The sequence below is a fragment of the Brassica napus genome, chromosome A6 (genome assembly GCF_020379485.1).
Source record: "Brassica napus cultivar Da-Ae chromosome A6, Da-Ae, whole genome shotgun sequence".
In the NCBI taxonomy this organism is placed as follows: domain Eukaryota; kingdom Viridiplantae; phylum Streptophyta; class Magnoliopsida; order Brassicales; family Brassicaceae; genus Brassica; species Brassica napus.
Genome location: NC_063439.1, coordinates 26,366,667 through 26,389,181, shown reverse-complemented (window position 1 = coordinate 26,389,181; position 22,515 = coordinate 26,366,667). Strand labels below are relative to the sequence as shown.

General features: G+C 34.9%; 4 protein-coding genes and 1 long non-coding RNA gene across 7 annotated transcripts; 2 read left to right on the top strand and 3 right to left on the bottom strand.

The window, feature by feature from the left end:
* Window positions 1-9,660: 9,660 nt before the first annotated feature.
* LOC125609832 lies at window positions 9,661-11,999 on the bottom strand. Of its 3 annotated transcripts, XR_007339949.1 has the most exons (6): window positions 10,624-11,457; window positions 10,485-10,526; window positions 10,357-10,399; window positions 10,208-10,250; window positions 9,867-10,105; window positions 9,661-9,791 (listed from the first exon to the last, which is right to left on the bottom strand). It is a non-coding gene; the product is annotated as an uncharacterized LOC125609832 (long non-coding RNA). The 3 variants fall into 3 exon arrangements; XR_007339947.1 differs by having other exon boundaries at window positions 9,718-10,105; window positions 10,624-11,999; XR_007339948.1 differs by having other exon boundaries at window positions 9,720-10,105; window positions 10,485-10,512; window positions 10,624-11,999.
* A 225-nt stretch (window positions 12,000-12,224) lies between these two features.
* On the top strand, window positions 12,225-14,503 carry LOC106431558 (probable xyloglucan endotransglucosylase/hydrolase protein 27). Its single transcript, XM_048781298.1, has 4 exons — window positions 12,225-12,614; window positions 12,698-12,798; window positions 12,957-13,165; window positions 13,825-14,503. The coding sequence occupies exons 1-4, from the start codon at window positions 12,431-12,433 to the stop codon at window positions 14,330-14,332; spliced, it is 1,002 nt and encodes a 333-aa protein (XP_048637255.1). The 5' UTR covers window positions 12,225-12,430; the 3' UTR covers window positions 14,333-14,503.
* Window positions 14,504-15,518: 1,015 nt separating this feature from the next.
* LOC106411511 (pentatricopeptide repeat-containing protein At2g01860-like) lies at window positions 15,519-17,031 on the top strand. The gene has a single exon (XM_048781297.1). The coding sequence runs from the start codon at window positions 15,519-15,521 to the stop codon at window positions 16,902-16,904; it is 1,386 nt and encodes a 461-aa protein (XP_048637254.1). The 3' UTR covers window positions 16,905-17,031.
* Window positions 16,950-17,501, bottom strand: LOC106411520. Its single transcript, XM_013852299.3, has one exon. The coding sequence runs from the start codon at window positions 17,499-17,501 to the stop codon at window positions 17,010-17,012; it is 492 nt and encodes a 163-aa protein (XP_013707753.2). The 3' UTR covers window positions 16,950-17,009.
* A 446-nt stretch (window positions 17,502-17,947) lies between these two features.
* On the bottom strand, window positions 17,948-22,287 carry LOC106431552 (purple acid phosphatase 7). The gene is made up of 7 exons (XM_048781299.1): window positions 21,719-22,287; window positions 20,794-20,950; window positions 20,596-20,703; window positions 19,136-19,263; window positions 18,909-19,037; window positions 18,446-18,510; window positions 17,948-18,249 (listed from the first exon to the last, which is right to left on the bottom strand). Exons 1-7 carry the CDS (start codon window positions 21,896-21,898, stop codon window positions 18,054-18,056), a joined length of 963 nt encoding a protein of 320 aa, XP_048637256.1. The 5' UTR covers window positions 21,899-22,287; the 3' UTR covers window positions 17,948-18,053.
* Between the last annotated feature and the right edge of the window lie 228 nt (window positions 22,288-22,515).

Here is a 22,515-nt window from a genome sequence, read left to right as displayed (position 1 = left end):
ATTTGTACCATGTGTTAAACTGCTATGTCGTACTTATTAATTTATCAAAAATAATTTATAGAGTTTTTATTGAACAATTGTTTTCTTTTCTCCTAACTCATTTTGTTTGATATACTTTTACTATCTAGGGAGGAGGACATACACTCTACAAATATAGTAGAAAATGGGAACAAATAGTACATCAGAACAAGAAAACACATGTATATGCTTTCTATTGATACAGAATACTCAAATGTTGAAGTGATTATCAGTCGAGAGCCAGAATGTATATAGAATGAATATCATTCTAGTACGACCGCTCTTTTATAAGCTATCAGTTCTAGATAAATTTTCGGTTGCTAGAAACAAGTAATTATGTAAAGTGCGACACACCAGACTTGATGAACCGGATCGTGATCCCTTCCAAAACGGATGAGTTTCAATGCCTCGTGCTCGTGCTCGGGCTCGGGACTAACGGCTTAACTCGAGTCTTGATCCAGGCGAGACCCAATACCATAAAAAAAATCATGATAAATTTGTTGACCAAAACACTGAAAGATAATGCGAGTTTCGGTAATTTTCTGGTTTTTTCGACGTTAGATTCTAATAAAGCATCCATGTTCATGTAGGACACACGATATTTTCGACAAGATCACTAATTTGTATTTTTATTCACAAAAGGTGTAAAAGTAGAATATATGGATTTAGTAGTACACAAAGAGGGAAAAGAAAGGCACACAAAGGAAGTGGTGCTAGAAAAATGTGTGTCGGCCATGTGATATTCATGTTTGACTTTATATCATTAAACCATTTTGTGGTTGCAAATTATCGTCTTCAATTTGAATTTTTAAAGATTTTGTAAAATATTATATTTTTCAGTTTTTGTATTTGCTCTCGAATTATTTCTTGGCCACATGCACGGCAATCACTAAACCAATTAATCAGTATAAACAATATCAAAAATCGTAATTTCATCAACTAAATTACTCATGTATTCGTAAGTTATAACTTATTCTGTAGTATGCACTTGTAAATTTTAACAATTCACACAATGGTTATTAGTCCAGGTTTCACGAGTCAAAAAAGCAGGCTAGCTAGGCATAATCGTCCTTTCCTCAAAGGTTAAATAAACAATCACGATTTCATAATTACTATCTCAATCACTGATAATTCAAAAGTCCAATAGAATATTCTATAGAGATAAGATCAACTTCATTCATTAAATATCATATCCTATGTTAAAGTATAATTATCAGTCCTAAATCAACATCGATCAATGATTCTTTGACCGAGAAAAAGGTAACTGTAACTAGGTGAAAACAAAGATTTCACACTCACACTGAAATGGTTCTAATATTCTATTATTTTCAGTCAAAATTAAAATTTGGTTTTGGTAGAAGTATTTGTAATTTTGGTTTATAAATAATACTTTCTCCATTTTAAAATGATGTATGTTTTGGATTTTTCATATATATTAAAAAACATAAAAAAAAAATTTAGTTATAAATGTATTATATTTTGTGTTTAGCCATTTCCCATAACTTTTACTCAATCATAATTCTGTAAATATAATTAATGTTTTCGAAATTTACATTTTATCATTATTATATACATTAAATTTTTTGTATTTTTAAAACATGAATCTTTACGGAGGGAGTAGTGTTTAACACTAAACTTTCTTATGGATTGCTTGGTACAAAATTTAGTTTAAGTTCATTAAATTTTCAATTATTTTTAATAAAGTTTTGGTTCGAATTGATTCGTTTGTTAATATAAATTCTTCTCTAAAACTAAGACAATCAAATTCAAAAAACTTTTCCATATATATAAAATAATTCGAATGAATTTTTTAAAAAAATAGATTACAAATTATACAAAATAATATATTATATTAAATACAATATATATATATATTAAATAAAATTATTTTTTTCATTTTTGATATAATTTTTTCATAATATCAAATCAAACTAAACACAAATAACTTTTTAACACCATTTCTTAAAACGAACTGATATAAAATTTGATTTCGAATAAAGTTGCTTTTGAAACCAAAATTATTGAAAACCTGAATAATCCAAATAGAGATGAACCGAATTGTCAAATGCTCGCCATATTCCGGGTACAAGATTAAATCCATTAAAATCATTAAGTGCTGGGCTTTAAGAGATTTTAAAATTGGGTAGGTGTTTCAAATTTCTGTTGGGTAGTGGGCTATTAATTACCTTATCAGGTTGGCCGGGTTTCAGAAAAGATAAATCTGATAGTTAGCACATGGATATTAACTATATTAATTTTATGTAAACAAGACCACATGACAATATGATATGTCGTCAAGCAGACCTAATCGAACCCATGGAGTTGACGTTATCTATTTACTTTTGGTAATAATTCATACTAACTTACCATTTTTTTTGGTCAAACTTTATACTAACTTACTAAATGATCTTTACGAAAGAAAAAGCTTAGTCGAAACCATCCACATAAATGAACAAAAAGTTCTCGTCTTAATCGGTGCCCATGGTCACAACAACTTAGAGAGTATGGTGATAAAAGTAGCGGAATCAATAATGTTCCTTAAGAAAGCGGACAAGGCAAGGAGAGACATATAGAGTTTCAAAATGCTATTTATACCTTTTAATTTTGATTTTGGATTAGAGAGGAGAAATTGGACAGGATTAAAAAGATTAGAGGATGATGTAAAGTGAGATAATATCTTTAGGTGGTCTTGTGAAGAAGTGAATAGTACGAGTGGTATTAGATAGGATTGATATATTTACAGGGGTTTTAAACAGCCAACCCTTGATGTTTTGACTCTTAGGAGTTAGGACACACATACAACGGCCCTGGTTTCTTTGGTCCGCACGAGCTACACGGGACTAGATAAGTATGCACAGATTGATTATTGATTCCTCCATTGTTTTTTTTTTAATCAAAAATGTCACGAGGGTGGGGAACTTGAGTTGAGATATTGCCACACAATGGCGGCTAGAAGAGATGATGTGGCAATTTGAAATTACGACAAATTCACAACCACAAAGAAATACATATCAAAACAGTATCCATAATAACAATTATGCTAGCTGTCTATATCAGTACCAAACAAGTTATTCCGTTAGAGTTACTTACACGTAACTCCGTCTCCAACTCTCAACAATGACATTATCATGTTTGTAAATGATTGTTTAGCCTAATGTTAACCTATTTTGTATAGCACAAATTGTTTTTGTTTTTGTTTTCAAAAATTGTTTACTTTTCAAAATTTTAAAACTAAATGATTATGAACACAGAGCCAGTTCTATGTATATATACGGACTCCATACAAATAATTTTTTTCAACGATTGATTTTTGAAACAACTATTTAAAAGTTTTTTTTTTTTTGTCATCAGCATAAACAGACTCATACAGACTCTGTGAACCAAACTGGGAGATGTCGATCCATGTGAACGACGAAAGACGGCTGCTTCCTGACACTACGTGCTAGGCTATCCGCCTTTGTATTTTGCGTTCTTGGCACATAGACAATCTCTGAGCGGGAAAAACTCTCTTTCAGGACTTTAATATCATCTAAATAACTTGCAAAAGCGGGAAACAACTATTTAAGAGTATTTACTTGAAACTTTGCATTGTAGCTTTTTAGCAACAAAAGAAAAACTTTGCATTGTAGCTAAATAAAAAACTTTGCAGTGTAGGATCTTGTGCCTCGCTTCGCTTGGTGGGGGACATCGTCGTTCGGGGTATGATCCTCAATTCCTCATCAATCAACCACACCAAATAGAGAAAATGGCCAAATAATGTAAAAAAATTTAGTTACCTGCAATTCAATGATTATTTCTTTTGAAAAAACTATAATTTTTTTGAGAGTCTTAATCCGATGAGTCTCTTTTTCTCTTTCCCAAAAACAAATAATAAAATGTTATTTACTGTTTAGCAAAAAAAAAATCATAACTTTTCCGATTATTTGTAGGTACATGAGGTCTCCTCACTTATTTCGATATTTCCTCTGTTATTTCATGGTGTTATGAACAAATGCAAATCAACTTTGAAGAAAATAATAGAGAACAAAAACGTATTTAGGCAAATACTCATTTTGGATTTTTTATTATTATGTGAATCAATAATTTTACAATTCCATAGACTAGTATTTAAAGCAGACTCAAAATCTGATTTTCTTTTCCCTATAAAAATACATACCTATTTAGAAAAAGCAAATTTTCTAAACCGAAAAGGCATATTGTACTGCGGGGGCCTGCAGTCCCTGCACCCCCTAGATGTCAACCTTGATAGCGAATTTATCTTCCTAGCGCCTACATCTAACCAAACGAATGTCAGATTTTTATTGGTGCACAGAGATTTAAGACACATCCAGATGCACACATGGTGGTATGTTTTTTTCTTTTTGATATACTATATGCTCAGAGCTCTGGCGGTTGTCACTATCTATGTCCATTGCCTCGTCGGTGGATTTGGTGGCACACATCCCATTCCGACTCTATGTTGTTTCGGTGAGAGAGTTCAAGGGTGTGTGCTCTAAGCGGAGTCCGATTTTAAGGTTTGATGTTGATGCTACATAAGTTTTTATTTTTTGATCTGGTTTTGTTGACAAATGTGTTGAAGTGTTGTTCGGCTAGTAGCGTGCGTTATAAGCTTCATATGTCCAATTATGTTTTAGATTTGTGGTGGGTTTGGAGGTTTATCTATGTCAGTGAGTTCCTTTTCCGGTGTTTTGAGGGTAGTTTTTTTGCTTGTTTCAGTCTTAAGGGTGACTGTTCAGAGGTTTATCTTCTAGATCCAGGCGTACTTAGTGTCATGAAGTCGTCGTGTGTCAGCTTATTGTTCTACTGTCTAAGCACGTGCAGGTCAGATGTCTACATGTGTTCATCGCGTATATGTATCCAATGCTTTAAGGGTCTAAGTCTTCTCCTCCTACTGTCTGCCCGTTTCTCGTCATCTCACTTGTGAGGCAGTCTTGCCTATGTGTGTCTTGTTTCCTATTCTTCTAGTGCTGCTAGGTTAGTGAATGGTTATAGTTTTCATACAAAAAAAATTATTCTTAGCTAGTTTCGACTGCACCGCGGATTCGTAGTAGATATTCTGATGTTGGACTAACATGATTTTTTCTGGTGACAATTCATGATCAAAATGCTCCATCCCAGTGTAATCATTGTTTATGCTTGGTTCTTGGTGACAAAAGTTGTTTTGCTATTTTTTTCTGCAGGTTACACTTGGTTTAGTTTCAGATTAAATCATTACAAATAAATCAAGATGAAATAGGTTAAACAAACTAGTTAAACAAACATAACCATATTACAGTAAAAATTATCCGAAAGTTTCAAAGTTTTAGTCGAGTAAAATAACAAAATCTCAAAAACTAATCTCCTTTTTTGAAAGCGTGAATCAAAAACGTTTAAACAGAAATATATATATAAAAAACTAAAATCAAATTTTATTTAGTTTACAACACATAGCAAAATGATCATCTTTAATACCAAGCACATATCTAAAAATAATCTCGCAAATATTAATTTCTTATTTTAGTTTATATATAACGAACCATCTATATATTATTAATAATATATTTTTCACAACTATTCATTTAATTTGATAACAAAATTTTGAAACATAAAATAAAATTTAGTGTCTTTACATTATTTTTGAATTGAGCTTTATTAAAGAACAATTTTTTTTGTTTTTAAAATGTGGATCAAAATCTTGTTGCCCATAGAATAAGCATTCAAAAATGTATTTTTGGATAGGCCTTTTCTTTATAAAAAGGAACATTTTTGGCCAAAAATGAGAATGTAAGATCTCCATGCAGATATCAAAGGCTGAGATTCCCTCTTACAACATAGTGATCCTTGGTGATTACATCCATGCAAAAACCTCACGTGAATATTCTACATTGGGATCTGTTAAATCACGCACACGTTAGCATGGAATACCTTTTGCACTAAATTGCGCGTAGCCGGACTACTTGCGAGGATGACGATGCAGCCTTCTAGCGATAAGTCAATACTCAATAGTAACCACCAAATATGAAACTAATAAATTAATAATATGGATTGTGGGTAGGAAAAGTTTTTAAATGTAATTATTATCAACGAGAAAAGTTATTTAGGCGTGAAGTACTGGACCCCTCAAACACGGCTATTGTGATTAACGGCATTACCATCCAACTAAAATTATGTATTCTCTATTTAAAAAATTTTAGTTAGTGATTATAAACATGTATTATTCTCAGATATATAATGTAAGCGAGAACTAATATTATTAACTATCGCTATATATGTTGTTAAAAATCAGTATAATTTAAGGTTTGAACTGCTGCAATATGCAATTGGTCATTATGAATTGTAATCAAGTGACTACAACTAACGACTGAGATCATCTGATTGTTGTAGTCAAATGAATTGTAAGAAACAACAGTTCAGTTGTAGTCATTTGATTACAGTCGTAAATTGCATATTGTAGTCATTTATCTCAGCAAAGCAACAGAAGAAATAAACATGGCAGTTCTAAAATATAAAATATAAAATAAACATGGCCAACTTTTGAGTCGTTGACAGTGTTTTCGGTACAGCACCGTTTACTTAGTGCATTCATTGGCCCATAGCCGCGGCGCCAAACATTACGTTTCAGACCTCCCGCTCCACACGTTTATTGCCATATGTCAATCTTTAAGACCCGCGTTTCCTCACGCGATTCTTACTTTATGGAGCCGCTTACCTTTTTAAGTCTACCGTTAAAATTTTCAAATGTCTCATTTACCTCTCAGGTGTCAGATATGTAATACCACTAGATGGTATTCTACACAATAAATGGCAAACGCGTGTATTCACTTAACGGGAAGGGGTATTTCGGAGAATGTGTCATCAGGGACGGTGTATTGGGACGGCTAAACCAATCCAACTTTAATCTTCTCCGTTATGCGCTTTATGGGAAATTTCAACTAATAAACTAAAAATTAGTATTTAAAAACTGAAAATTCAATGATACGCCTTTTATTTCTGACCCCGAAAGTCTCAAAATAAATTGTTTTTTAAACCCTAATGATTCGCCTTTTCTTAAAATGAACCCCGTTTGTCTTCGAGGAGAGATCTCTGGTCCACAGTTTTTGATATACAACTAAATTTTATATTCTTCTCTTTCCGGTCTGTATTATGATTTTTTTCTTTTCTTTTTTTGCACTTTATCCCTCTTCAAAGAAACCTCTACAACACGTAAAAAGGAAAAGACACAACAGTTTGAATATAATTCACATTAACGAATACACTATTAGTCTATTAGTAAGAAAAAAAAAAGAGAATACACCACGAGGCAGAGTTATTCAGTTATACATTTAAGATTTTGTAAGAATACTGTTTATTTGACATGTTTGCTTACAGAGTTTGGAATTTCTGTATTATATATGTAATGATATGGGCCAAATTCTACTTTAAGCCCAATACCAAAAGATTACTTTGGCGGCAAGTTTCTGATTACGTTAATGACGGTCTCGTGCTTTACCAATTTAAGAGAATGGAAATAATCCTTTTACAAAGAGGATTCGGTCTAGGTCGTGACTATATAAGGAAAACTTCAACAACAACAAAGATCATCCGTTTAAGAAGAGAGAAGAGAGCAATAAGTTAGATAAAGAGAGATCAAGAGAGATTAGCAATTAGGAAGAGCGTTTATTGCTTAGGCTTGTGATCTTTATATTTTGTTCTTGAGAAACCTTTGTAGTGAATAAAAGCTAAGACAAGTTTGGTATCAAGTTTATTCCTAATTCTATAGCACAAGGTTAAGGTTAAAATCCTAACAAGTGGTATCAGAGCATCAGGTTTGATTGGAAGTGCTAGCTAGAATTATGGAACCAACTCTAGGAAAATTTGAGATGGAGAAATTTGATGGCAAAGGTGATTTCGGGATGTGGAAGTATAAGATGATGGGTCAGCTAGAGATCCAGGGTCTACTTTCGGTTCTTAAGGAAGACTTTACGGTCTTGACAGAATCTGGGAAAGAAGTAGAAGGGTCAGATGCAAAGGTTGATCAAAAGAAAGCTGACAAGGATCTTAGAGTAAGAAGTCTACTGGGAACGTGTTTAAGTGATTCTATTCTAAGAAAGATTATGCATGAAACAACTGCATTAGGGATGTGGAAGGCCCTTGAAAAGAATTATCAAACGAAGTCGCTACCCAACAAAATCTACTTGAAGAAACAGTTCTCTTGCTATAAGATGGAAGAGGACAAGACGATAGAAGAAAACGTAGATATCTTTCTGAAGCTAATCGCAGACTTGGAGAGTCTCAAAGTTACCATATCAGATGAAGATCAAGCGATTCAACTATTGTCGGGACTTCCAGAAGCATATGAACCATTGGTTCACACACTTCAATACGGTACTGGGAAAGAAACGCTTACCGTAAACGAAGTTGTAACTTCAGCTTATTCCAAAGAAGCGGAACTTAAGCAGAAAGGATTACTTAACAAAAGCAAAACAGATTCGGAAGGTTTGTATGTAGAGTCACGTGGAAGAGCTCAGAAGAGGTCAGGGAACAGTAATGGAAACTCCAATAACTGGAGAGGGAGATCTAAAAGCAGAGGAAAGTTTCAGTCGAATCAGAGATCAGAGGAGAACAACACGGGTTGTTTTATTTGTGGAAAAGAAGACCATTGGAAGCGAGAATGTCCTGAAAGAAGGAGACGTCCAAATTCTGCAAATTTTACAAAAGAGCCTGTGCAGCCACTAGTGTTAACCGTTAGCAATCAAGATACACTCAAGGAATGGATCATGGATTCAGGTTGTTCATTCCATAGTACACATGACAAAGAAGTCTTGTTTGATTTCAAGGAGTATGAAGGAGGAAGTGTATTGATGGCTAACAACACTCAAGGCAGCATCAAAGGAATGGGAAAGATTCGGATTCAAAATTCAGATGGTTCTGAAGTGATACTCAAGGATGTTAAATACATGCCGGACGTGAGTAGGAATCTGATTTCTTATGGGATGTTAGAAAAATCAGGTTGCAGGTATAGAGGAAGCTGCTTCAAGGTTCAATTTTACAAACGTAAGAAGAAAGTAATTTCAGGAAAATACAAAGATGGGTTATACTTTCTTCAAGGAACGGTTGTGAAGAGTAAAGTGGATACTTCAAAAGCTGAGAAGGAAGTTAAACAAAAGAAGTTAAAGGTGTCTTTCAGTGAGAGTTTAATTCAGGGACCAAGTCCATATGGTTTTAGGACAGAAACGACTTCAGCTCGAGGTGGAGATTCGTTTTCAGCAGAGAAATACGAGTCAAGTAAAGAAACTGAGAATGGGCATGCTATAGATGATTATTGTCTTTCAAAGAATGAAGAAAAGAGTAATGATAAGGCATCATCAAAGGAGAATCAAAGGCTTGATGGATTCAAGAAGGATTCACAGTTTTGCATTGAAAGTTTCACAAACTCAGATTATGCAACAAACGATGAGGAAGCATCGGCTACAGGGTTTATGCTCAAAGTTAGCGATGCAGAAACCAAGTCTATCATTACCACACTAAAAAGGGAAGATGTATCGAACAATACATATACTACGGGTAATCATGTAGAGCGGTTAAAAGAAAACGCACCTGATCAGAAGTTGCAGCTTTGCTGTGAACTTCCTAATGTCCACTGATAGGAGAAAAGCGTCACAGGTAATTTTATTATCGAGACACCTCACACAAGAAGAAATAATGAGTAAGGGACTACTGTTATTTCTTATCGATAATAAAGAGCTAGTAAGGAGCAAGAAAATTTACTTGTGACGGATAAGACGAGGTGGATGTTTTAGCTCAAGGTGGAGCAGCTGAAACAAAGGGAAAATTGCTAATAGGTCTCAATTATATCGGATGAAGGGTAGGAAAGGTTGTTGAAGTGCTACATGAGAGAACGTCTTAAACATCAAGAGTGGTGAATGGAGACGAGTATCTCAGGCTAGAAAGGAATCCCAACTGGGTTGCCATACAAGGAAGGGGAAGGTTGATGAGAGAACGTCTTGAACACCAGTAATGGTGAAGGGAGACGAGTATCTCAGGTTACAGGACTACAAGATCGCAGAACAAGCACAAGCGAAGTGATCGTCTTAAACCGCTGAGGAGACTGAAAGTCTTTTCCAAGAAGCTGAAAGAAGACGTGCTATGAGATGCCATAAGTTCACCGGAGAAAGCGGGAAAGATGCCTACAGATATGGGATTGGTCAAAAGTCTTAGAGAAGAAAATTACCTCTGAGGAATGGTGGTTATAGACGACACAGTCTATACAAGGTCTGCAAATTTCAAAATACTAGTTAGAAATTTGTGGAAAAATGGAGCTACAACAGAAGCTGGAGAATCACCTCAAGGTATATATAAAATCAGAAGGGATTGATTTACCTGAAAAATACATGGTCGTAGCAAGGAACCGTCTACATCAAACCTGAATAAATCCAACGAAGAACAGTTTGGATTTTACAATGTTTAGCTCTTATGAATATGATTGAGTAAAGGGTAAAAGATATTACCAAAGGAAGCTACATGGTGGAGAGACGTCTGCATCAAGTGAGCTTGTGATTATTCAATCATAAACAAGTCATAAAGAGTTAACAGTAGGAGAAGTTCATTTCAGGAAATCAAAATTAGTCAAAGGGCAAAGGAAGATACCTGTGCAAACTGAAGAGTCTGATTCTAAAGAAAACAAAAAGGACATGACCAGGAAGCCATACGAGGGTGAGCATGCACATCTACGGTTGAGGCGTTGCAAGCTAGCGCCTGAGAAGAGGAAGCGGTGAACAAATCAGAGCATTGGCGAGAGAATTTATCGGCAAGATTCACAAGGGGGATGAATTCACCGGCTGGAGTGGAGAAGAGAAGACGGACCAGTCACGCGGAAACGGAGGGAAAGCTTGGTGAAGCTCCTGAAATCGCTAGCTTTGTTTGCCAAAGGAACCAGAGCGGAGAAAAGTGGAGGTAGTGGTTGGGTAAGAATCACTATGATCGTCAAAGCTACAGAGAAGAGTTGGTATTGTTGCTCAACGAAGAAGACGCAAAAGGAGAAGTATGGATTTGGGCCCAAGGTGGAGATTGTAATGATATGGGCCAAATTCTACTTTAAGCCCAATACCAAAAGATTACTTTGGCGGCAAGTTTCTGATTACGTTAATGACGGTCTCGTGCTTTACCAATTTAAGAGAATGGAAATAATCCTTTTACAAAGAGGATTCGGTCTAGGTCGTGACTATATAAGGAAAGCTTCAACAACAACAAAGATCATCCGTTTAAGAAGAGAGAAGAGAGCAATAAGTTAGATAAAGAGAGATCAAGAGAGATTAGCAATTAGGAAGAGCGTTTATTGCTTAGGCTTGTGATCTTTATATTTTGTTCTTGAGAAACCTTTGTAGTGAATAAAAGCTAAGACAAGTTTGGTATCAAGTTTATTCCTAATTCTATAGCACAAGGTTAAGGTTAAAATCCTAACAATATATTTAAAAATGAAGTGTTGGTTGAACAGAGCTGACACAGCACCTGTGACTATTTGTCGGGACACATGTGTAAGAAGCAAAGCCCTTCATGCTTTCTTGCTTCTCTTGTTTTTGCCTTGACGTCTTTTATATGTCGATATATTTATTTTATAAGTATTAATTAAGATTTAGATCTCATATTAGTATAATACTATAATTTCGTCTGAAAAAGTAAAAGAAAGTTGATGTGCACAAAAATAAGCAATCATGCCAATGCTTTAGGATCATTACTAGCGATACCAAATTTAAATTTTGCATGAGTATTTTTCTCTCGACTGTATCCACATTCAAAACTATTCTATGGTTATCAATTATACAACACGGATTTAGGCTCATTAATGTAATTGCGAGACTTGAAATAACAAAATGTTATTTTTATTGATTAATACGTAAAACTACTTTTAGTCGCATGCAAATTACCTAACTACTTAAATATTAGTACATTAATAAATAACCTTTTTCTCATTTTTAAAAAATAAATACTAAAAAGCGAATCATTGGAGAATATTAGGAAATATTAATTTTGATTGCTATTTAAAAAATTATTTATTTATGTTCTTCAATACTATATTTTTTGTAGCTTAAATTTGTAAATCAGGATAGTTCTTAAAAGATATTTTGTTACAAGATATATCCAAAATGTACAGATATTGTAATCAATTTAGGATTTTTAATTTATTCAGTTTTCGCTAAAATCTTGTCACCGCGTAAAATACAGACAAATTAAAAGGAATATGGAAAGAAAAATATTTTGAAAATCGTAAATTACAAAATATAAACCCACCCAAAGCCAGATGGAAACCTCATATTCCTCTTTCTCTCTCTCTTTCCCGTCCTCTTTCTCTCTCTATACCTAAGCTCTCCCACGCAAGCTCTTATCTCTTCCTCTTAAATCTTCCCTATACTCCAGACACGCGAAACCGTTTGGTACTACAGATACCATCCCTAAAATGGAAACTTTGAGTCGTTTCTTAGTGTTCATGTCTCTGTTCTCCGGTTTTGTTTCTGGATTCACTCTGCAAAATCTTCCAGTCACATCTTTTGAAGAAAGTTACACGCAGCTTTTTGGTGACAAGAACTTGTTCGTTCATAAAGACGGCAAATCTGTCCGGTTAACGCTCGATGAAAGGACCGGTATGGTTTTTAAAATTTTCCTCTGTGTTAGGTTGTTCTTTTTTCTCAGTATAGTGATGATTTAATTTATTTCCTCCTTACAGGTTCTGGGTTTGTCTCAAATGATCTATACTTACATGGATTATTCAGCGCTTCAATCAAATTACCTTCTGATTATTCAGCTGGAGTAGTTGTTGCCTTCTATGTAAGTGAAATATTTAGCTTAAGTTTAAAGCTGTTGGGTATGGCTAGAACTAATCAATTAAATATATTTTTCTAATAAATATGATTAATTTCACTAATATTTATATTGGGACTAGGACTTTAATATAGTTTTTTTTTTGTGGTTTGTAATATTTTCAGATGTCAAATGGAGATATGTATGAGAAGAATCATGATGAGATTGATTTTGAGTTTCTTGGTAATATTAGAGGAAAAGAATGGAGGATTCAGACAAACATTTACGGTAATGGAAGCACTCATTTGGGAAGAGAAGAGAGATCTAATCTATGGTTTGATCCAACTGAAGATTATCATCAATATAGTATTCTCTGGTCTGATTCTCACATCATGTAAGTTTTAAAATGGAAAACTCCAAATAACCATTTCTCTGTTAGTTCTCTGTGTTTGTTTGATTGTCTTAAATAAAATAAAAGAACCTTAGAGTATTGAAAGTAGGTTAGGTTCTTGACCCCATTTGGTTTAATATACTTCAATGCCATCTTCTTTTTAAGGAAAATTCAAGTGGGGCTTAATGTTTTTTTTTTGTTATGCTTTAATTTCTTGATGGATTTAAATTTTTATTTCTTCTAATGGAAAGTTTTGTGATGCTTGGGACATCATTTGCTTTTGTTCCTGTCGATTTCAAGTCTGTGAGCCCCAAGAATGGTTTACAGCTTTTAATTTTTGGCATCAACAAAAATCCCCTACGGAGTTGTATTTTCCTTTGGGGGTCCAATCCATGTTGAGAATCTTTACTTAGTTCATCAAAAGCTGGAGTTTTATGCTAAAAATGTTATCTTTTGTGAGTTAAAGTTTTCTTGGTATCGATCTAGATCGTAATTTCCTCCACTAAAGTGGCATCGATGACTCATACAGAATCTAACTATGTTTATAGAATTTTTTTAATTTTTTTTTACCAAATATGTTTATTTTTGGATAAATAATCCTTTTTAGCTTATTATTTTTTTGTGGGAACTGATCAAAATTGTACGTCTTTTGTGTTATGCAGATTCTTTGTAGACAACGTTCCTATCAGAGAGGTGAAGCGAACAGCGTCGATGGGAGGTCACTTCCCATCAAAGCCGATGTCTCTCTACACAACAATATGGGACGGTTCTAAATGGGCAACTAACGGTGGCAAGTACGGTGTAAACTACAAGTATGCCCCTTATGTCGCGCAGCTCACTGACTTAGTCCTTCATGGCTGCGCCGTGGACCCTATTGAGCAGTTTCCTAAGTGCGACGAAGGAGCAGACGAGGATATCCGCGCGGCTCAGGAGATTAGCCCGTCGCAGAGGGTTAAGATGGGCGTTTTCAGGAGGAAACACATGACATACTCGTATTGCTATGATCGGAACAGGTACAAGGTTGCTCTACCTGAGTGTGTGGTGATTCCCGCAGAGGCTCAGCGGCTTAGGGTTCATGATCCGGTCACTTTTGGCGGGATTCCGAGGCGTCACCGCAACGGAAAGCACCGGAGCAGGAGAAGCCGTGTTGTTGGAACAGAGTCGATATGATGAAACATATAGTCAATAACATGGGTGTTGGATGAGATTTGATGGGGGGTTTCTATAATAAGTCCATTTTCATTGGTATTTTTATTTTATGTTCAGTGCGTTTTCACAGTTATAGTGGGCATTTTTTGTCATTTGTTGCTTGTATATGAAATAAAATAATTAATTTATTTATTTGAGAGATTTGGGGTTTTGCAATACTTATATAGTTATATGATAATGTGGATACATATTCCGTTTACGAATATTTGGGGGTTGTAATTTCATTTTCTGTTGATATTTATTGTCATTTTCTTGTTAGACAATCTTCGGTTTTTATTTTAATTCAATTTGGGTATTTTATAGACGAAAGTTTTGTCTCTCTTCTGCTTGTTTTATCCAAGGGGTCCAGTGAATATTATTCGATTTAATTTGGTGTGGCCATGTTCATGCACATATGTATATACATGCGATGACAATTTATATGCAATCATTAAGTCGGCCCGAAAGCATAGGGGAAAGAACTCATGAGGCCTTGCGTAGTTATGTTTCAATTTGTCAAATTTTGTGTAATTTTTTTAAAAATTGTTTACATTAAGATTTCCGAAAAACATATGATAACTTTGCGCTGGCGATAATAATACTTTTCACATTTACATAATATTATCAGGGGAGTAAACAATTATCGGTTTTTGGTTCGAATTCATGAATCATTCTAAAATCTAAAAAAAAAAAAACAAATTTGGCTTAGCTCATTATCAATGTCGAGTTTCGCATTTTAGGGACCATCTCTAAAAAGAGATAAAGACTTGTGAAAAACTGGCATCAGCTCAGTTTCTCATTGTGTTGTTTGTTTTAGGCGATGCCTTTGTCCGTCCTGCCAGCTATTTTCCCACTGGAAACCTCCACATGCTTCCAAAGGTCCTGCCACGCAGCTAGTTCTTATCCCGAAAGGCGAAAACAACCTTTTCTCTTTTGCTTTCCCGAACCGGGTCAGGTCAGACCGGTGGTCTAATCGGGTGAGTTCGAGTCGGGTTAAAAATATTCCGGGTCGGGTAAAATAATTATTCAAAAAAAAAAAAAAAAGTTCTTCTTCTTCTTTTTTTTTTTTTTTTTTTTTTTTGGTCAAAAAAGTTCTTCTTCTTCTTCCTCGTGTTCTCTCTCTATCTCTAAACCCTAGCTGTTCCCAATTCAATTAAGCTAGGTTACGATGATGCATTGTCCTGTCTCTTCGTCACTTATCTTCCAACCGAGCAGAATCAAAGCAACATCAAAAGTCTACGCAAAGAAGAAACTCACCAAGAATCTCCGTAACCCACGCCGCACCAAGCTCCCTCCTGAGTTCGGTGTCAACTTGTTCCTAAGGAAACCCATCACAGAACCCTTGTTACCACTACAAGAAGAAGAACCTGAAGAGGAGCTAGATGTCTGGGAACCAAACGAAATCGAGGCAATCTCATCTCTTTTCCAGCAAAGAATCCCTCAAAAACCAGAGAAACCACTTCGAGTCAGGCCTCTACCACTCCCTCAGCCTCACAAGCTACGACCTTTAAGCCTCCCAACTCCAAAGCCCAACAACCTCAAGAAACCACTCGTGCCATCATCATCGAAAGACCCGACCTTTCTCATCACTTTAGCTAGAGACATCAAACGCTTACCTTCCCCTGAAGCAGACGTCTCTCTCGTCCTCAACAAATGGTCCACCTTCCTCCGCAAAGGCTCCCTCTCCACCACCATCCGCGAGCTCGGCCACATGGGTCTCCCCGAGAGAGCTTTACAGACTTACCGTTGGGCGGAGAAGCATCCTCATCTCTTTCCTGACAACCGCATCCTCGCGTCCACCATCCAGGTCTTGGCTAAGCACCACGAGCTGAAGCTTCTTAAGTTCGACAACACCTTGGCTAGCAAGAGCGTTATCGAGGCGATGATCAAAGGCTGCATCGAAGGCGGGTGGCTGAACCTCGCCAGGAAGCTTCTACTCATCGCTAAGAGTAACAACCGTGTCCTCGACTCGAGTATCTACGTTAAGATGATTCTTGAAATCGCTAAAAACCCTGATAAGTACCATCTTGTTGTTTCTCTCCTCGACGAGTTGGAAGATAGAGAAGACTTGAAGCTGAGTCAGCAAGACTGCACGAGCGTGATGAAGATCTGTGTGAAGCTTAAAAGGTTCGAGCTCGTTGAGTGTCTCTTTGAATGGTATAAAGAATCGAACAGAGAGCCGAGCGTTGTGATGTACACTACGATGATACATAGCAGGTTTTCGGAAGAGAAGTATAGAGAGGCGATGAGTATGGTTTGGGAGATGGAGGAATCGAACTGTCTTCTTGATCTTCCTGCTTATAGAGTGGTTATTAGATTGTTTGTGGCGTTGGATGATTTGGGAAGAGCAATGAGATACTACTCTAAGCTCAAGGAAGCTGGTTTTACTCCAACGTATGATATTTTTCGCGAGGTGATTAGCGTTTGTATAGCGTCTGGGAGATTGACAAAGTGTAGAGAGATATGTAAGGAGGTTGAAGATGCTGGATTGAGGTTGGATGCAGACACTTCGTTTAGGTTGTTGCAGCTCGAAAACCAAACAATGTCTCTATAAAAGTATTAAAGACTTTTTGCACTTGTGTAATAGAGTTTTGTGTCCTGAGATATAACAAATGATATGATTATGTAAGCATAGAAACACACATTGTGGGTTTACTGTTTAAAAGTTTTTTTTAGGAGAAGACGAAAGTGGAAACTGGACAAGTTCAGAATCAGACATAGCTATTATCGTGTCTGCTGGAACTGATTCTGGTCCATCCATGGATGGTTTAATAACTGTAAAGAACAAAATATTATAGAACAAAGTGAAAGCTAAGAGAAGAAAAGCTGTAGTTGTGAGGAATGATCCGGACATCTCAGGTGGTTCTTCGAACATGAATGGATCCATTGATGAAGAACCTCCACTACTTGTTCTGACGACGTCCGATGATGTCTTGACGAAGGTTCTTGGTTTTTCATCGGCTTGAGATTCGATTTGTTGGTCGAGCTGTTTCAGAGCTTGTCTAGCTTTATCTCTATCGATTTCGAATCTCTGTGAAGAAGAGTCGTCCCTTTCAGTGGCTCTGACAATACCATTCAGATGTTTTTTCTTCTTCTCCATGAATCCGCCATGTACGTACCAATTAAGAGACTGTATCCCTAACACCACCATTCTCTGTTTCTTTTCTTCTACGGCTCTCTGTGATGATGATAAATGTTCGTGTGTGTGGACATCGTTGTTGGCAAAATTGTCAGATACCACAGGCTTCTTAGGGGATTTTTATTGTCATTTTGATGATTATGGGCCTTCAAAATAAGGCTTTAAAAGCCCATTTGAAAAATACTTTAAGGCTTCAAATAAAAATGGTATGATATTTATACACTCCATTTGATCAAATCCTAAGGTCATACAAAATATTACAAAGTTGATTGAAATAAGAAACAATATAAATCACAATAACTTGAACCTTGTTTTGATGCTCTTAGTTAAAAGCCTTATTTGATCACACAATTTAGCAATTCTATAGAATTTAATAGAATTACAATAACTTGAAGCAACAGAAGAAACCAATGATGTGCGCATCACATATTCCGCACAACAATCGAAATGGATAAATCTCTTACACATCAAAAATCTCAAATTAAAAGTATGTTTGAATCACTCTCTCGCTCTCTCTCTTTCTTTTTAGAGGAATGATCTTTAAAAGTGGCCAAAAGTTTTGGATTATTTGGACAAAGTGAATTGGTGAAGAACATTGCCGGAAATATCATAGTAGATGAACTTAGCTTGAGAGTGAGTAATGTGAAGAGACATGAAACCTTGTCCGTCGTAATAAAGTTTTAGTTCTTTTGGATCCCACGGCAGAATAACTCCTCTCCATGCCTTTGATCCTCCTCCACTTGTTAGAAATTGAATCCCACTTCACCAATTCCAAACAATGAATTATTTAGGTTTTGTCTGAAGTAGTAACCATTTAAACTTAACTAAGACTTTGACTAATCTAGATTCAAATAAAATTTGTTTAAAACAAACTGACTTCGTGTTTTCTTTTTCATTCAAGAATGTAAACCAATACGATCCCTATTGATGAAAAGAAGAAGTAAATAGAACTTTACCCGTCAGACCCAATGTGTTGCAAGCAATGATCATGTCCGTTCATGTACACGTCCACTTTATTTTCCTTCAATAATAGTAAATAAAAGAATTACGACAAAAGTACTAAATAAAACCAAGTTGCTTTGGTCTAGTGGTATAGGAGCTCCAGCTGGAGTGCCCGCCCCTGGGTTCGAGCCTTGGCCACTGCGGAATTTAACATATGGGCTGCAGCATCCGAGACCGAAGACCGTTACACGGTGAGCCACATGGTGACGCCCTGGCAGCGTCCATGCTCACTTCGGTCTCTAGTCTGGACCACCTCGGTGGGGCCAGGATACTCGGTTAGCAAAAAAAAAAAAAAAAAAAGTACTAAATAAATATTTCATACAAAAAGTTAGTAATAATAAATAACAACTAATGATCTAATGATTGTTAAATAGTTACCTCTAGAGTTGGAAGTCAACAAGAAAACAATTAATTTACCTCTAGAATTGGAAGAAGTTGATCGACAAGCTCTTGGGTCACACCATGCTCACCTGCGGTTTTGATCCCATGATGTCCCACGACAAATTTCCATGTGGCACGCGACTTTTTCATCGCTAAATCTAAATCCTGATATTTTCAATAGCAAAAAAATAGAATTATTAGACAATATTATAACCAAGAAGGAGGTTTCTGACTATTAATTTTTCAGAAACAAAATGTATTACATGTAAGAGGTTGGAGATATATCTATCCCTGGGTAACACGTTGCTCCAATCATAAGTGTGGTCTTCTGGATCTGTGAAGTATTGTTCTACAAATGGATTTGTATCCACAAAGAAAAGCTCCACCATTCCTATAATCACCAAAACAATTATCATTAATCAACCAAATTGCGTAGTAATTGATATTATTATTAGAGTGAATGAAGTAAAGAAGAGGTAGAGGCCGAAGTTAACAAGACTAGGCTGATCATTTATATATAAGAAAAGAAGAAGAGCTGGAGAGTCAAGGCCACATTCATCAAGATAAGGCCAAAGGCCACCTCAAAACTATTGATATGAATAAATAAAGAGAAGCATAAAGTAGCAAATTTGATATCACAGGACTTTACCAAATTTCAAGTGTAAATTCAAATCTGTAGCTAGCCCTTGGGTGAGTTTTGCTGGGGTGTTCCAGAAAAAAAGAAGCTAGTTCTTTGGTGTTGATGCATTATTTTATCTAATGTGTTCTTTTATCATTTTTCTCTCTTTTTATGGCCTATTTAAAGGTTGTGGTTGTTCTGTCTTGTAAAACACACATAAATAGACAAGTACTCTCATCAAACTTGTGCTCTCTCTTCTTTCTTTACTTGTGTTTAATCAATGCTCACAATATATGATATTTAGGAGTCATGGTTTGGAGAATGTCTTAAGGCAGCCTAGTACTTGTCAAACACTAACTACACTCTTCTTCACAAATATTAAACTCAAACTAGATATCCTCTTCTTCATACAACCGGTTTACTCACTAGTATAAATGGTTGTAGTGTTGATTATTTGTGTGGATTCAATCACAAATTGGTTATCTCTTTTCTAGTTAAGGATGAGTACATATTGTGTGGATAAAAAGGAGATTCAGTCACAAGTTGACTGAATTCTCTTTTGATATGAAATAACTCTCATGAATTCCAACAATTATACATATTAATGATTTAATCTGTATATAGAACGTTATTTTTCTTGGGTTGTTATTTGTAGTTAACTTATAAAGATAGTAACGTATAATACTCATACAACCTTGATTAGCTTATATATTATGGTTATATACAAAATTACTCAAAAATAACCAAATCAATCAAAAAGTTAAACTTATCTATTAATTTGGTTACAATGTACTATACTTGTTTAAATCCGAAAAATGAAAACGAATATGGAGCTAACCAAAAAACTTGAATCTAAAAGTGTTTAAAATATATTACTATAGCTCGAATTTCAAACTTAATTATGAGTTTAGACGTACCAAGGCAATGCATATTATGCAACAGTACATTTCTAAGTTTGAAGGCCAGTTTTTTTTTTTTAATTTAAAAAACATTACATTTCTAAGTCAGAATCCAAGAAATATTTTGTGTCAAATCCAACATTACCGTCACTAACCTAATATAATGGATACATAAAAAGGAAAAACAAGAAGAGGAAAAATGAACCTGAGCATAAGACAAAAGATCTGCGACAAAACCATCTCCAATCTTTTTGGGTAAGAACATGACTTAGTTGTGCTGAAACATTTCCTCTGTAATCATGGTTCCCCAAAACTGCGATAATATCAGAGTTTGAACCCACGTTTATTATTCAGAGATATCACACAGAAGTATTAGTCAATCATTAAAAGGAAGTCATATTACCAGAATACCACTGTTTTTGGAGACTAGGATGAGTGTAGATGTGAGAGAATGAGGCTTCAAAAGCAGGATCAGTGTCTCCTTTTAAACCGTCGTCATAGAAATTATCTCCCACTGATATCACATAATCTATGTCTAGTTGCTCTCCCACAATTCCCATCTGCCATTTTCAAAAATTTGTTATATAGATTTTTTTAGTAAGGACATTTGATCATGTCGAGGTTTTCTAGAATTTAAAAATATCTGGGTGCACTAATTTTTTTAATTAAATCTACAATAAAAGTTAATATTGAATACAAAACAAAAGTCGTCATAGTTAGGATATGTTAGTTTTATTTATTTGTTTAGTATTATTTTGAATCAGAACTTAAGCTTCTTTCTTTCATCACTTAGGGAATATGCTTTGCAATGAAACGTATCAACTCTTCAACTACAAGGATATTTTCAGGAATATGTTGTTCAATCATTTTCCCGAAAAAACCGATTTTTTAATCAATTCAATGTATATGTATTGCGTAGAATGAATGACTTCCTATTATGAAGAACTGTACGCACCATACAAATAGATGCCCAAAGGTTAAATGATTTAATGGAAAAACAAACAAACAACCAGATTAAAACAAAAACACATTTCCACTAAAAATCAAACCTAATCATTTTGGTGGTATATACAGTACATAGTCCGGATATAAAATAGTGCATTTCTATCCTACAACCAAACATCAGAAACATAGGTTGCATCCTTCAAGTTAATTTTAATCTTTTATTGTTTTTTTATTAACCAATCTTTTTTTTTGAAACACTATTTTTATTTTTTTTAAACACTTTTATTAACCAATCTATTATTGTATTTGCAGCCTTGAACACGCATGTATATGCTTTTACACTGTCAAACGTTGTAGTCGTGTTTTTATATATTACTAGTTACCTGATGAGCAACGAGAGATTGATTAAAACATCCTTGTCGTCCCCAATCTCCGACGACCAGAATATTCAAAGAGCCATCGGATTTCGTCACCGGATGCTCCAACCTTTCAAGCTTTGACAAAGAACCATCGAAGAAGATACATAGAATAAGAAAAATCAAACGTACGCTGAACATCTTCATCTTAGTTCTTCTTAATTGTTTTCTCTGGTCTTAAGAAAATCAAGAAACCGAATGTTTATATTGAGAGAGAGAAGTCTAGGTGCCAATTAATATTAGATGAATTCGTAAGGAAATCATGGTCCATCAATTATTGAAGAAGTCATATAACCATTTTACTATGTAAATTAAAAAGACTTTGAGTCTTTAAAGAAATTAAATAAACGATACAGCTTTTGCTTATGTAATATATTTATTTAAGGTCTGGGCGATACTTATTTACGCGTTTTCGTCAAAGTGTTTATCTTACATATTTTTTCTTTTCATTTCTAATTATGTATACATGTATTTTTTTCCCTATTTATGTATGGTATTATTATTAAAATACATGAATAAAATCTTTGAAATTTTGTAATAACTAATAAAATATCCTTGTGATTTTTTAAAAATCAAAAAAATTAAATAATTTAAAATATCTAAATATAGTGGAATAATATACTACTAATAAATTATCCAAAATAATATGCACACTTTAACACAAAATCAAAAAGGCAGTGCGCCACGAGAGGAGAACCATGCCCATGCTTCGAATATAAGAAAATGAATGAAATAATAAACAAGTTAAGGGGATAGACATATGT